General features: G+C 42.6%; 2 protein-coding genes across 2 annotated transcripts in view; one reads left to right on the top strand and one right to left on the bottom strand.

Annotated features, from left to right (window-relative positions):
* The window catches only part of LMBRD2 (LMBR1 domain containing 2), a 44,091-nt gene extending 33,186 nt beyond the window's left edge, over positions 1-10,905 (bottom strand). Inside the window, exon 1 of the mRNA XM_090276174.1 lies at positions 10,729-10,905. The gene's annotated coding sequence lies outside the window, so the exon portion shown is untranslated. The remainder of the gene's footprint in view (positions 1-10,728) is intronic.
* Positions 10,906-11,090: 185 nt separating this feature from the next.
* Positions 11,091-15,030, top strand: part of SKP2 (S-phase kinase associated protein 2) — a 30,164-nt gene continuing 26,224 nt past the window's right edge. Inside the window, exons 1-2 of the mRNA XM_090276172.1 lie at positions 11,091-11,282; positions 11,784-12,055. Coding sequence (XP_090132298.1) covers positions 11,239-11,282; positions 11,784-12,055 — 316 coding nt within the window. The 5' untranslated portion in view covers positions 11,091-11,238. The remainder of the gene's footprint in view (positions 11,283-11,783; positions 12,056-15,030) is intronic.

Here is a 15,030-nt window from a genome sequence, read left to right as displayed (position 1 = left end):
ATGATAAACACTAAAATGACAACAAACTCACAACTATCCACAACAGAATCTAAAAAACAAAAATAAACTAAGCAAACAACCAGAATAGGAACAGAATCATAGGTGTGGGGAGCATTTGGAGGGTTATCAGCTGGGAGGGGGAAGGGGGAGAAAGGGGGAAATGGTACAGGGATTAAGAAGCATAATTGGTAGGAACAAAATAGACAGGAGAAAGTTAAGAATAATATATGAAAGGGTGAAGCCAAAGAACTTATATCCACAAACCATGGACATGAACTAAGAGGGGTGGGATTGCTGGAAGGAAGGGGGTAATGGGCAGAGGGGGGCAAGGGAAAAAGAAATTGGGACAACTCTAACAGCATAATCAAAATATACATAAAAATAAATAGATAAAAAAAGAACAAAGAAAGTTTGAGTACTTTAACAAGCTAAATTTAAATCTATGTAAGAAATATCCCTAAGTGGAATATCACAAATAAAAATCATGTTCAATAAACTATTTTCTTCATTATTTCTTTATATTGTTGAAGTAGTTGCTTTCTATTCCTCTGTGCATTTCAACCAATATTTTCATTTTTCTTAAAAATCTAAAATTGTAGCCCTTTTGTCACTATCATCATATCCTATTATATTTTTGTTCAAAGCTCCTATCAACCTGATATAATGTATATTCTTTATATTTATTGTCTTAAGCCCCCTCCCACCCAGAGATTCTATGAGAGTACAGGTCAGACAATTTTATTCAGTGCTATATCCCAAGTCTCTACTATAGTTCTGGCATATAGTAGTTATTAAAAAAATTTGTTGAATAAATGAATGAATGAACAAAAAGTATTACTTTAGTATATGAACTATTTTAACTATTTTTTTTATTACTGCTGACAGCAAAGGCAACATAGAACTTGTTATGATCTCCAAAATTGATTCTACAAATACTTACTACAACTCAAAAGGCTTAAAAATCTGTTCATTACTACTACTCAAAATTTCAAATTTCATAATCTATTAAGAAAACTTACACCACCACAATAAGAGTAAGTCAGATCTTATTTTTGAGCTAAAACTAGATTACACGGTTAGGCAATAGCTCGACATAGGATGTGCTGATTAAAACCATGACCATCTTCAAGATCCTGCTCTTAAGAAAATATTCAATATGAATTTAACATAATTAGTGACTGAAAATTCCTTTAGGAATTTGTCTGAAATTGTCCAGCGCAAGGAAGATGACAATCATAGAAAAAAAGACTGACTACCAGAGATCACCAAGGAAGTGCTAAATACAGTATGGCAGGATCAAATGATAGAATATTGCTGAAGTATAAGAAATGAGGTTTGTTAAGGTTTATTTAATAACATTATGAAATTACCGTAACATTTAACTGAAAAACTAGATTCACACATTTTTATGTAACATGCATAAAATGAGTAAGACAACAATCATATATAAGCAGAGATCAATAATAGTTAAGTGGTAAGATTATGGGCATAAGCAAACAACAAAATCACCGCTATAAACTTGCAACCAGCTAATAATAATTTTTTTAATAATGTTTGATTTTTTCATCTGTTTCATTGCCAGTACTTCAAAATGTTATAGATGAGTGAACAGAATTAGGGATGCTTTATTTCAGTAATAAAGAAATTGTTTGTTTCACCTCTTCCCTACCCATTACCTTAGTGTCCTATTGCTGTTGTAAGCAATTAGTGTAACTTAGTGGCCATATTTCATAGTTTATGTGAGTTAGATATCCAGGCACAATATGGCTCCACTGAGTTTTCAACATTGAAATTAAGGTGTCAGCAGGTTTGTGTTCCTTTCTGGAGACTCTGGGTAGGAATTTAAGTTCATTCAGGCTCTTGGCAAAATTCAGTTTGTTAAGGTTATAGGACTGAGATCCTTGTGAGCTGTCAGCTGGCATTTGCCCTGAGCTCTAGAGGCCTCTTTCCAGTCTGCACCTGGCCCTCTCTACCTCAGAGCCAGCAATGAGTGCTTGCCAAATCCTCCTCGTTCTAGGAATCTGACTTCCTCTCTCGTCCTCAGCTGGGAGAAAGCTCTGCTTTTAAGGCCTCACCTGGTCTCACTGGGCCCAGCTGGGTATTTACTGGTTCCACGGACTTAGGTAGAGATATCTTTAGGGGTCTGTCATTCTGTTTACCAGAGTATCTATTTCTGTTCAAGTTGAACTCCTATTGCCTTGTCAAGACACAGGGTTATGCCTAGGGGTCCCATGAAATTGGAGTTTCTCTTAATTGAGATGAGAAAAATAATAGTTTCAAAGTCTGTATCTTGACTTTGCACCTAAATTCAAGCGAGGAATTGTTTTTTTGTTTGTTCTACAGTCCAGAATAATAGTACTTTCTAAGGTTCCTTATTAATTCCTATGGCCTGTTTTTGTTATTTCAGCTGAATAACTTTCTGCTCAAAGCTAGGGATACCTTATTTAGTTATTTGTATATTAAATTCATAAAATAACTGTCAATTAAAATCTAATATAATAAACAAAGATTGGTCAAATCTAGTCTGACTTATTTAAAAAACAAACAAAAAAACCTTATTGCCAGAGACACCGCAATCTGGCAATATGTATCAAGGACCTTTAAAAAGGTACATATTGTACTTTTTGTCCTAGCAATTCCTCTTGAAATAACTTTAAAAAAAAGCAAAAGTGAACAGAAATTTATCTACAATATTACTTTTTTAGAGCACCATTATTTAAACATGAAAACATAGAAACAGCTTAAATGTTAGTACTAAACAGTCCAGGAAGTCTTAAAAATACCCACTAGTCTGTCTCATCGTGGTCCACTGCCTTTTGAATCATTAATCCTGCTAACCTGGCTGTGACCGATGCCAGCAGAGATCTGTGCCCGAGTCAAGGGCCACCGAACAAAAACCCTCCACTGCAGACAGTGAGCACTTAAAGGAGCCCACCAGACTCCAGCAGTCTGGAAGAAAAGGGAGAGCCCGAGAGACACTTTAGAGACGTCGAAGGGACATGGTGGGATCTGAGGGAATATAAATATAACAAACACATACAAAATGCTAACAATGATTGTCACAAAGTAGTGAAGAGATGACTTCTACTTTATTCTTTGTGCTTTCTTGTGTGTGTTTTTAATGTTAAACAATGAATATATAATTTTTTCATCATAAAATTATTTTAAAATCAATATAGTAATATGAAGATAAAACACATAGCAACCAGAAAATGAAAAATTTTGCTACGGTGTAATTAAGTGCCTAAAATTAAAATATAAATGTTTTATTAAACCATGGCAAACCTTGATTCCAAATCCCAGCTCTAATTAATAATTGTGTAACTTTACGCAACTGAAACTGTTAAATGAGGATGATTATCTCACACCGGTTGCCATGAAGATTGAGACATAAAAGTAAAACACCAAGGAGGAGTTCCAGACAGAGGAGGTCTTCAATAAATGCTTGTTGTTAATCTCCGTCTCCTTCATATTTTGTGCTTGTAGAAGCTGGAAGCTGACTAGTTGCCTCAATGATCTCAAAGCATAGCTTTACCCTACGTTCTCCCCGAACCCACCCCCTACCGCCCCCCCAAAAAAACCGCTTTTTGCTACACACTGTCTACGGTTACCACAGCCTGGGCCCACTCTCCGTTCATATAAAACAAAAATTGACCTTCACTCACAGAAATAACCTCCCTTGCCTCACTTGACAAATTGGGATTACCTCCCTAGGTCTGCAAGGTAGCCCAGATACCACTTTACCAGGCCCTTGTGAAGAGACAGAACACCTCTTAGAGCCATGTCAAGAAGGTGCACTTGACTTACAGAACGGCAATGCCATTCTTCTAGGAACATGAACAAAATAGAGGTGGCTCAAAATGAATAATTTACCGAACTATACACATGTTCAGCTGTGTAAAAATATACTCAAAGGCAAAAGACAAATATGCCTCTGCCCACAATGGTCCTTCTAATAATATTCTTCAAATATTAACACGTCCAGGCAAAGTGACAAAATTTGGAGGAAAATCAAAATTAAGTCCTATGTGATCAGAAAGGAAAGAGACTTAAAGCTACCATAGGTTGGAATTAATACTACAGTAGTAAAAGTAGACTTTACTCTAAATCAAGATGCTAATTCATTCATTCAATCAAATTTAAGTGCCTATTATGCAGGCATAGTCTGCCTTTCAAAATACCAGTTCTGGGAACTTCCGACCAAGATGGAGGCGTAGGCAGACAGGCTGAGTCTCCCTCCACAACTAAGAAGGAATACAACAACCTCAAAACTAGAGACAAACAGAAGTTCCAGAAAATCAAAGTGCATGGAAGGCCAGCAAACAAAGACATAAAGAAGAAATACTCATCCAAACAGGTAGGAGGGGCAGAGCTGGGGCAGAGAGGACATGATGTGGTGGTCACAGCAGTGGCAACAGCAGCAGGCCAGTGGAAAGTACAGTCACACGTTTTAAAGTCAGGAGGGACACCTGGGGACTGTTCCCAGCTCCTCACCGGACCTTGAAGCTCACGGTCCCAGCACTGCAGAAAATCAAGCCTCATTGCTTCTGACTGTGCAGACCATTGGGGGTTGGGATGGAGGCAAAAACTGCCTGTCTCAACAGAGTTTGCTTGTTTAAAGGGCCCCCAAGGACCTAGAACATCTACAGACCCACCCACTCTGGGAATGATGGGCAGGGCAGCAGCTGGAGGGGCGCCTGTCCAGTGTGGAGGTGGGAGAGGTGCCTGAAAAAGGGGTGAGTGCTGGGCAAGCGGCACTGTTCCATTTCGGACCCCTGCCCCGCATACCGTGCCACAGTGCGGTGAAACAGGTCGCCCATTACTGACGAATCCCTAAGGCTCCGCCCCTTACAATGTAACACGAGCAACAGCTCTCGCTGGGAAACGGAAGCAAACAAACACAGGAGACTTCCAGCCAAGACGGAGGCCTAGACTGACATACTCCGTCTCCCTCCACAACTAAGAAGGAATACAACTACCGCAAAACCAGCAATAACCAGAAGTTCCAGAAAATAAGAGGGAGTCCAACGTATGAAGTTATAAAGAAGTGGTGCTTGTCCGGACAGGTAGGAGGGACAAAGCCTGGGAGGAGAGTTCAAGCTGTGCTGGTGGCGGCAGTAGCAGCAGCGACAGAGGCAGGAGAGCAGTAAGCACAGACACCCGTATTTAGGGGGAGGTGAGAAGTGCCTGGGGATCACCCCCAGCTGTAGACCAGACCAGTCAGCTGGCGATTCCAAAGCCGGAAAAGGCAGACCCCCATTGCCTTGGACTGTGAGGCCTGGAGCGAGTGGGGACGGAGGGGGAGGCTCCTGGTCTCTCAGCGGAGAGTGAACGGCAGGAATCCATCTTGGATCCCCACCTCCGCAGAAACAGCACAGCGTGGTGAGACAGGTTGCCCGGCTGTCACGAGTGCACGGGGTCCCGCCCCCTATAGCGTAGGAGGTGTGACAGCTCTGCCCAGGAAGCAAAGGTAAACACAAAATGGTCAGGATGGCACAGATAATGATAGAGATCCCAGTGATGCAGCTGACCAGACAGCAAATATCTAATCTAACAAAGCAGCAGATAGGAAATCTCTCTGAGGCACAGTTCAGAGCTTTGCTTATAAAAATGCTTACAGACCTAACAGCAGATCTTAAACAAGACAGAGAAGAAATGAAGGCTAGTTCTGCTGAAATGAACAAAAACATATGAAACTAGTGGTGAGGGAAAGAAAACCAGGGATCAGATCAACAAATCAGAACACAGGGAAGGAACAAACAGTCAACCACTGCAGAAAGAAGAAACAGAAGTGAGGAAAATGAGGAGAGGCTCAGAAACCTATGGGACAGCTATAAGCGGGCCAACATCCGAATCATAGGGCTGCCAGAAGGTGAAGAAGAAGAACTAAAAATTGAAAAATTATGTGAAAAGATAATGAAGCAGAACTTCCCTAACTTGGGGAAGGAAATAGACTTACAGGTCCAGGAAGCAAAGGTTGTTCCAAAACAACTGGACTCAGGGAGAACCACACCAAGACACGTTATAATCAAAAGTCAAAAATTAAGGATAAAGAGAGAATCTTAAAAGCAGCGAGAGAGAAGAAGAGAATTACATACAAAGGCATCCCAATAAGACTATCAGCTGATTTCTCAAAAGAAACTCTGCAGGCAAGAAGGGACTGGCAAGAAATATTCAAAGTAATGAAAAACAAAAAACCTACAACCACAATTACTCTATCCTGTGAAGCTGTCATTCAGAATAGAAGGGCAGACAAAGTGCTTCCAGGACAAAGTAAAACTGAAGGAGTTCATCAGATCCAAACCACTGTTATATGAGATGTTAAAGGGACTTGTTTAGGAGAAGGAGGATCAAAAGTATGAACATTAAAATGAAAACTGTATCACAACAACCAACAACAGAAGCTAGGGAACCGAAACAAAGGCAAACTAAGTAGGCAACAAGAGTGGGAAAAGAATTATAGGTATGGGGAACATTTTGGGGGGAGGTCAGCGGGGAGGGGGAAGTGGGGAAAGGGAGGGAGATGGTACAGGAATTAAGAAGCATAGTAGAAGGGAGTGGAATAGACAGGAAGATGTTGAGAAGAACTATATGCATACCAATGGACATGGACTAAGGGGGGGTGGACAACTGGAGGGAGGGGTGTCACTGGGTGGAGGGGAACAAAGGGAAAAGAACTTGGGACAACTGTAATAGCATAAACAATAAAGCATATTAAAAAAATATATACCAGTTCTGAAAGTCTTAAATATTTAAAATCTAATTCAGTCTTTTACCAATCAGGAAGATATTGTACAATATTACTTTCAAATGTCTAATTAGCATGTTCATATTACTGACTTGGACTACTGTTTCCTGAGTACTTTATGGTTGATCATGATTTTTCAGGCTAAACACAGAAGTTACGACAATTTTAAAATTTGAAGCTCTCCAAATATTTTCAAAAAAGGAGAGAAAGAGATAAGGAAAAGAAGGAGGGGATGAAGGAAGAAAACAAAGGAAGAGGAAAGAAGAAAGGAAGGAAGGAAGGGAGAAATTGAGGAAGAGAGAACTGGTAGCAAATGAACACAACAATTTTTATCAAAAACTAAAATACTGAAATTGAATGAAAAGTTTCCAAATAGAACCTAATTATTCATCAGAATCAGTCTGCGTTAAATATGTATCTCTACTCAGCTATGTGAAATAATAAGTAGGGGCCAACCCACGATCCTAATAATGAAAAAGAATCCAAACTAGATGTGAGTGATGAAAGTCAACAATTCTCTACCTCCAATCAAAGTCAATATTTCCAAAGATAATCGTTATTCTCATGTTTAAAGATTTCAGGTATAGGGAGAATTCAACTTAGAACACAGATAGACTACCACGAGGAAATGTCACCCCCACTTTAAAATGCAAAAAAGTCATAACTGAGTGGGCAAAGCAACCGGGTGACCTGAATTCCAGAGTAGGACAAGCCATTCGGAAGGAAGGAGGACACATAAAAACCATCTCACCTTTGGCAAGGCATAAGAGGGGGAGGCAGCAACCAGGTAACCAGGTAAGAAGAAAACAAGTGGAACTGTAATGGATTCTTAAAATTTTTTAGGTAAAGACATCGTAAGACTTATTTTGATAATTAGAGAATGCTCCTTAGAATCCTTCCTAATAACAAAATAATTTTTAAGAAAAAGAATAGCTAAAATTTAGTGTGCGTTTATGAGATTCCAAGCATGCTTTATTGACTCAAATCTCATAACCTAGTGAGAAAGGACTGTCAGTACCCTTATTTAATAAAGGAGAAAACTGCACAGAGAGGGTCAGAGCTGGATTCAAACCCGGACACCCTGAGTCCTGAGCCCAGCTCACGATTAGGATACTGTACAGGCTCTTCTCCAGTCTAAAGAAGACTGTACCTCCTTAATGCAATTTAAACTGTTTAAATGATTTGTTTTGTTCCGTTTTCATTGGGAACAAATTACAAACATTCTCCTGTTAATTATTCCCTTAGGTAGAATGCTAAGAAAGTCATGTTTAATATAGATTTAACTCTAAGTCTTTTTACCTTGCAGGTTAAGACTGCCATTACTTAAGGATAATACATGACTCTAATCTACATGGGAAAAGTAGAAAACATAGAGAAAGTGAGAATTGGGAAAGGACACTTTGTCTTTTGTTCCCCTAAGCTAACTAACATTTAAAAAACTAAAGAAATCTTAAGATTTCCCTGACGCTGTGATGGAGCTAAGGAAAAAGCAAATCCGTCTTCTAATTCAATAGAATCTCTTTTTTCATATTTAATTTTCAAGAACACTGATATACTACTGAATATAGATATAGCTTATAGTTAAATGTAATTTCTAGTCCGTTTTGGCCCCTCCAGGGCACTGATCTTGAAACTGCCCCTTCCCCCTTGTTATGATAAACACTTTCCCAATCGACAAAGCCATTTTGTTTTGTTTTGTTTTTAAAGATTTTATTTATTTTTAGAGAGAGAGGAAGGGAGGGAGAAAGAGGGAGAGAAACATCAATGTGTAGTTGCCTCTCGCACACCCCCAACTAGGGACCTGGCCTGCAACCCATACATGTGCCCTGAGTGGGAATCGAACCAGCGACCCCTCAGTTTACAGGCCGGCGCTCGATGCACTGAGCCACAACAGCCAGGGCTTACAAAGCCATTTTGTATTCTATCTGAAGCTTCCAAAGAGTACCAGAAATTACATACCCCAATGTCATTTGTAGATATAAAAAAAATTATAGTTCTTTTTTCCTAGATACTGAACTAGTAATTCTAATTGTAGAAATATGGTATGCCCCTCTCACTGAAATGGAACATCAGGTGTGCTGAGTAAGATGAAATGAATGAAATTAATCAGGAAAATAAAATAATCCACATCAGTTGCAATGACAATGCAGTTCTTGAAAACACGAGACATCTATCTGTATGTAGATGGTAAGCTCACGTCTTCAGTGGAAACAATTCCTTATATTAAACGAATCACATGTACCAATTTAAACTATATATATATATATATATATATATATATATATATATATATATGCCATGATTAGAAGGAATGCAGAAAAAAAGTATTCCCTTTTTAGCAAGCTAAAGTATTTCTGTTACCAGGGCAAACTATTAGTGAAACATCAATTCTAAAATTTGAAGCCTTTCGTTTTCAAAGTTGACAGGCTCTCCCTGAAATCCTAATTAGGACCTCCTGTTCACCAATTCACAAGTTCTCTGAGAACAAGAACTGTCCCCCAGCTCTCAGGCACTTACAGCTAAATCCTACCCCAAGAACACTTCTCATCTTTAAATTTAGACCTTCCTAGCTTTAAGACCTATATCTAAAGTGGCCTCTCCTAATGACTTTATATGTCAAAACTTTATTCTCATCATAGCCTTTTAAAGTTTTTTTTTCATGTTTATACTTTCTCCTCCATTTAACATGTAAGTTCCATCTTGTTCACTTTCCTGAAGGAGACTATAACTTTTTTTTTCTGTGAAAAATTTTTTCTCTGGTGATTTGCAATGTTAAGGGAAAGGATGTAGATTTCAAACTAAGGCAACTGCTTTCTCCTTAGCCAAAGTAACAATACAGGTCAGTTTATGTAAGAAAATCAGACTATTGCATTTAGAAATATTTCCCATATAACATCAGTTTAGTGAATTCTGAACATTCGACCTCGTTATTCTTAGCCTCATTTCAACCCAAATCAACTTGTCAACAGATCCCTTCTTTACAACAATCTCACCTACCTTCAAGAACAAACTACAGGTGCATGAATACCTGTCTCTATCCTGAGGTGGTATTTACTTTTCAAGCTAAGCACCAAGCATGAAAAAAAAAACATATACCGAGCAACAGAGTTTTAATTCCTGTGTAAAGGAAATCATTAAAGAAATAAGAAGTTGTGTTATACAGCATTTTTATGACAACGCTGGCCTGCTTATTTGTTAATAAATCCTGTTCATTTTTATCAAGGTTGCAATTTATTCCCCCTCCCTTCCACTGTTGTGCAGGGTCACGGTTACAGCGTAGTTTTGCACAATGGATTTCGCGTGGTCATCCTACCTGGACTATGGCACACACTCGACTCGAACCGCCTCCGAACTCTTCTCCCGGGTGACGCTGAAAGCAGCTCCCCTCCTGGCAGCGACGCAACCCGACGCAGCGGGCAGAATGAAGCAACAGCCTGGCTGTGCCGGTGGCCCCAGCGCTGAGCCCCGTAGAGCCCTCTTTGCAAGCACGGTCACCGGACTCGCTCCGCTGCTGGCGTTCATGAGCCTCGGCAAGGCTGCACGAGGATGCGCCGCTTTCCCACTCCACCCAGCAGGACCCACTGTGGTTTCCTGCTCCCCTAAAATTAAGCCACCGCCTCTCGTTCGAACTGCGCTTTAATTTACCAAACGCTGTCAAACGCGTTAGCTGATCTGAGCCTCCCTCCGAGCCTGTGCGATGAGCACCGCGCCGCTTCCACAGACCGAGGGAAGGATCTAGTGCACAGACCCAGCCCTATAAGGGCCGCAGCTTCCGGGCAGGGGGAAGAGCAGGTGCGACGCCCGCGGGTCGCTGCCTTTCACCCGGCGGGCGAGCGGGTCACCGCCTCCACTCGGGGATGGGGACATGGGCCCCGCGGCGGTGGCCGCTCGGGATTCTCGGGGTCCTCTCTTATCTCCACCGGCGCTCGGCCCCAGACCCCAGACCCCAAAGTGCTTCACGCTCTTCCCCACAGGCTCACCGTCCGATCTCGCCAGACAGCGTCTGGAAGGACCAGGAAACTCCACCTCCGCCACAACGGTCCAGGGTCCGGGACCCACACTCCGAGGTGAGGATGGTGGCGGTCACAAAAAGGCCTTCGGGCTCCTGGGAAAGGAAAGCCCAGTCTCCATCAAGCGGCTGACATGTCTAAGTCAGCCGAAGCACCGCCCGCTTCCGCTTCCCCGCCCACCCCGGGGCCTGGCCAGCCTCGCACCGCGGGGGGTTGTGGGTATCTCGAAGGCAGGCGGAGCTGCCAGGAAAGGAAGTAGTGGCGAGTCAGGCGGACTCTGAGGCCGGGTAGAAACTACAGTTCCCAGCAGCTATCGGGGCCGTAGGCGGCAGCCTCGGAGATCAAGTAGTAGACTGCGCGCGCGGCGGTGATGGAACGTTGCTAGAGTTGGCGGGTCTCGTTGCTGGGGGCTTGAGCCTCACGCCTTTGGACCGCCGTGCGCCAAAGCGGGAATCGGGGAGGCGGGCAAATCTGCAATTAATGCGCGCATTTAAAATCCTAGAATCAGTGGACGCCATGCACCGGTAAATCGATTACAAAAAGGGGCTGAACATGAATGGACCGTCTTAATTCATTTAGGCCATGAATATTACTACTTGCTAAAATTGTTGCTAAGGCTGTAACGTGAATGGTTTCTTAGCCCGTTTGGGGGAAAGCGTGGATGGATGGATGGATGCTTTAGTTCGGTAATCGGAGTGTGGTTTTATCTGTCTTGCCGTATTGGGCTTCCCTGCTACTGTTGGGTATCGCTGTGTGCTTTCCTTCAGTCTCCTTGTCTGTTCCCTCCACTTTAAGAAAGCTTTGAGGCCTTCTGCATGATCAGGATCGTAAATCAATAAGTCTTCTCGGTGTGATCGGTTATTTTCTCTTTCATTCTCGGGAACTCGCCGCCGGCATGTAAAAAATGCAGTTCTGGTAGCTGCCGTGCAAGTTCTCCACGGAGAATTACTTGGAGCTTCCTTTACGCCTGCCAATCATCTATGGGCGTGTTCCTCAAAGGGAGGGGGCTATTGTGCATTTTGCAGGAAACACCTCCAGGAGATTCCAGACCAAACCAGCAACGTTACCACGAGCTTCACTTGGGGATGGGATTCTAGCAAGACTTCTGAACTGCTGTCAGGCATGGGGGTCTCTGCGCTAGAGAAGGAGGAGGCGGACAGTGAGAACATTCCCCAGGAACTGCTCTCAAACGTGGGTCACTCGCAAAGCCCCCAACGAAAGCGGCTGAAGAGCAAAGGGAATGACAAGGACTTTGTGATCATCCGAAGACCCAAGTTAAATCGAGAGAACTTTCCAGGTAAGGTATGAGAGTAAAGCTGCCACTCACGGGAGGGTGGGTTAAACTATTTTTCAGGCAAACGTTTTTTGGGGGATCTTTAGAGTGGGGACCTTTAAAAAAAGGCCTAATTCTGAAGTTATTTTCCAAAGAAATGGAACAACTCATTGTCGGTGAAGTTATCGGAATCTTGGTAGGTATGTATCTCCGAGTGCACAACTGATTTGTAACCCATGTGAAATTTCAACCCATGAGAAGGCATTCCTGCCTTTTTGCTTAGAGAGGAATCTGCCTGCTCAGAGGCCAGCTCAACGCCACTGGTAAGTGGGAACACAGGCGATCATCTTGTAGAGGAGTCTTTCTGTTTGTGTTCTGCTGTTTTATGCCCCTTGCTGAGCTTTTTGCGATAATCACGTTCCTTATTTGTAAGAAGACTGCTAAAGTGGAGGAGACTTAACTAGGTCCACTCCCGAATGGGATTCTTCTAGTATGTTCCGTCTCCATTACTGCTATTGTTATCTGTTTAGCTGCCTAACCCAAAAACCTGAACGTCCGCCATATTCCCACCTACCCCCAACATCCAACCAATGACTGAATCATTGGGTTTATCCATTTTTCTTGCTAGTAAGTCATTCAAGATATTAATTAAGCAAGTATTTGCTAAGCACATATTACGGACTTAACATTGTTCTAGGTGCTGGGGGAACAGCAATGAGCAGCACCTAAATATTCCTGCTAGAGAGAGGACACAATAAACAATAAATATGGAAGGTAGTATGTTAGACTGTGGTAAGTGCTACAGCTAAGAACAAACTTTAAATAAGCCAAGAGGGATTAGAAGTCCTGGGGTAGGAAGATGGATGAAAATTTTAAACAGGGGACTATGGAAAGCCTCACTTGGACAGTGAGCTTTAAACAAAGGCATAGAAAAGGGAAAGGAATGTACCATGCAAATACCTTGCAAAAGAGCCCTGAGCAGAGGGAGCAACCAGCGCAAAGACCCTGGGGCAGAAGCATACCAGGTTTGTTGAAGGAACAACAAGAAAGCCATATTATAAGAGTGGAATGAATAGAGGGGGGAGTAGTGGAAGATCAGGCTAGAGGTGCTTGGTTGGTTGCTTGCTTGTTTTTCTAAAAAAAAAATTCTGTGTTTTGTTTTTTGTGTGTTTGTTTTTTGATCCTTTCTTTAGGAAAGAGAATCTAAATTATGGTCTTGGAATCTTCATCAGGAGTTGAATTTGAAAGGGAGTAAAGGATTGGGGTGAAGTCAGGCAAATCTGGGTTTGAATCTCTGTCTTGCTGTTTACTAGCCTTAGGAAGTTTTGGGACTCTGTGCCTTCGTTTCTTTGTGAAAGGGACAAATAATACCCCCTTCATAGGTTGCTGTGAAGATTGAATGAGCCCTGACTGGTGTGGCCCAGTGGGTTGGGCATCATCCAACAAATGGAAAGGTCACCGGATTGATTCCCAGTCAGGGCACGTGCCTGGGTTGTTGGCCAGGTCCCCAGTGCAAGAGGCCATCGATTGATGTTTCTCTCCCTCTCATTCTCTCTCCATTCCCCACGCCCTAAAAATCAATAAATAAAATCTTTAAAAAAATTATATTTAAGAATGCCTGTGAAACTTAGCATATAGCCTGCACATAACACCCAGTAGTAAGTAAACCCAAGTAATTTGGTCAACATTTCTGACATCCATTTGGGAGGTTACTTCATTTTTTCTTTTGTCTTTAATACTGTTAGCCTGACCCTGTTAGTGTAAGAGATTTTTTTCGTCAGAATTTAACATCAGAATTTCACGTCATTGCCCTGTGTAGTGTGTGGAATGCGGCACCAGCAATCTGGCACGTGACCACCCCAATGTGGTGAAAGACACTTCGTGCTAAAAGGCACTTCATGATAAATGATCAGTGCCGATAGCTTTTGACACAGTGTGACTGCCATGTGTGCTTCCACATTCACACACACAGATGTCAATTAAAAAGACATTTTTTAAGCAAGGCACTGTGGGAACAGAACAAGGCTAAGGGACAGTTACTGGCCTCTAGGCAATTGCAAGTCAAGCCCAGAAGCAAAGACTTCACTGTAAGAGGAAGGTGGCCGCTGACCGCCCCTGGTGTAGGAGGCCAGAGGAGGACTGGATTGTTGAATTTGACCTCAGATATAGATGTCTGAAGTGTGAAGGGAGAGGCAGGAAGGGAAGTAGTGATGTACACTGTACGCATGTGGAATCACACACAGAATGGACTACTTCGTTGGTGTGGGAGCGGGTGGAGAGGTGCAGTCAGTGATGCAGGAGGGGGGACAGCTGGTGTGGAGGATCCCCAGTGGGCCGCCCAGGCACTAGACCATCATTCCAGGGAGTTTTGTGTGCAGTTGTCAGGACAGGTGGCTCACAGCTCTGCCAGGACTGGGACAGAACAGGCCACACCTGCTTTCTATAGAGATCTGATGGCAGTGGTCTTGGACTGTGAATTTTTCTTGGTTCTTCATTCAGCAGCCTCTCCCTGTGGGCCCTAAGCCAGGCTCACATCTGGCAGCTAAGTCCTCTTTATCTGTCTACTTTGGAAGATAAAAACTCTGTGACCACCCCGTACCAGGACAGGTCTGATTGGCCCTTCGGGTGAGTATGTGGAAGGAGTTGGGAAGAAATGGCCATTAATAGGAAGAAAGAGGACAACTGCATTTTATTTGTCGGCACTGAGTGCCTGTCCTGGTCCGATTGTCCCCGCTTCCCCCTCCAAACAGAGGATAGCCATAAAAACACTGTTGAAGTAATTTGTTGATCAGCTCTTTCATGGCTACTAAACTGCTTGAAATTCCAGACCCCACACTGGTTCCCAGCCTGGAGACTCCAGCGTTTAGAGTACTGTATGCTGATATCCCCCAAAGAACTTGTTCAAAGTGCAAAATTCCTGAGATCCAAAAAGTCCTGCCTTGAACCTGGGAATGTGCTTTAACAGCCCCAGGCAAAGAGGATTCTTCCCTTTTTATTTA

Source organism: Furipterus horrens, unplaced genomic scaffold (genome assembly GCF_987537825.1).
Source record: "Furipterus horrens unplaced genomic scaffold, mFurHor1.1.pri manual_scaffold_5, whole genome shotgun sequence".
NCBI classification, from domain to species: domain Eukaryota; kingdom Metazoa; phylum Chordata; class Mammalia; order Chiroptera; family Furipteridae; genus Furipterus; species Furipterus horrens.
This window is presented reverse-complemented; position numbering and strand designations above follow the sequence as displayed.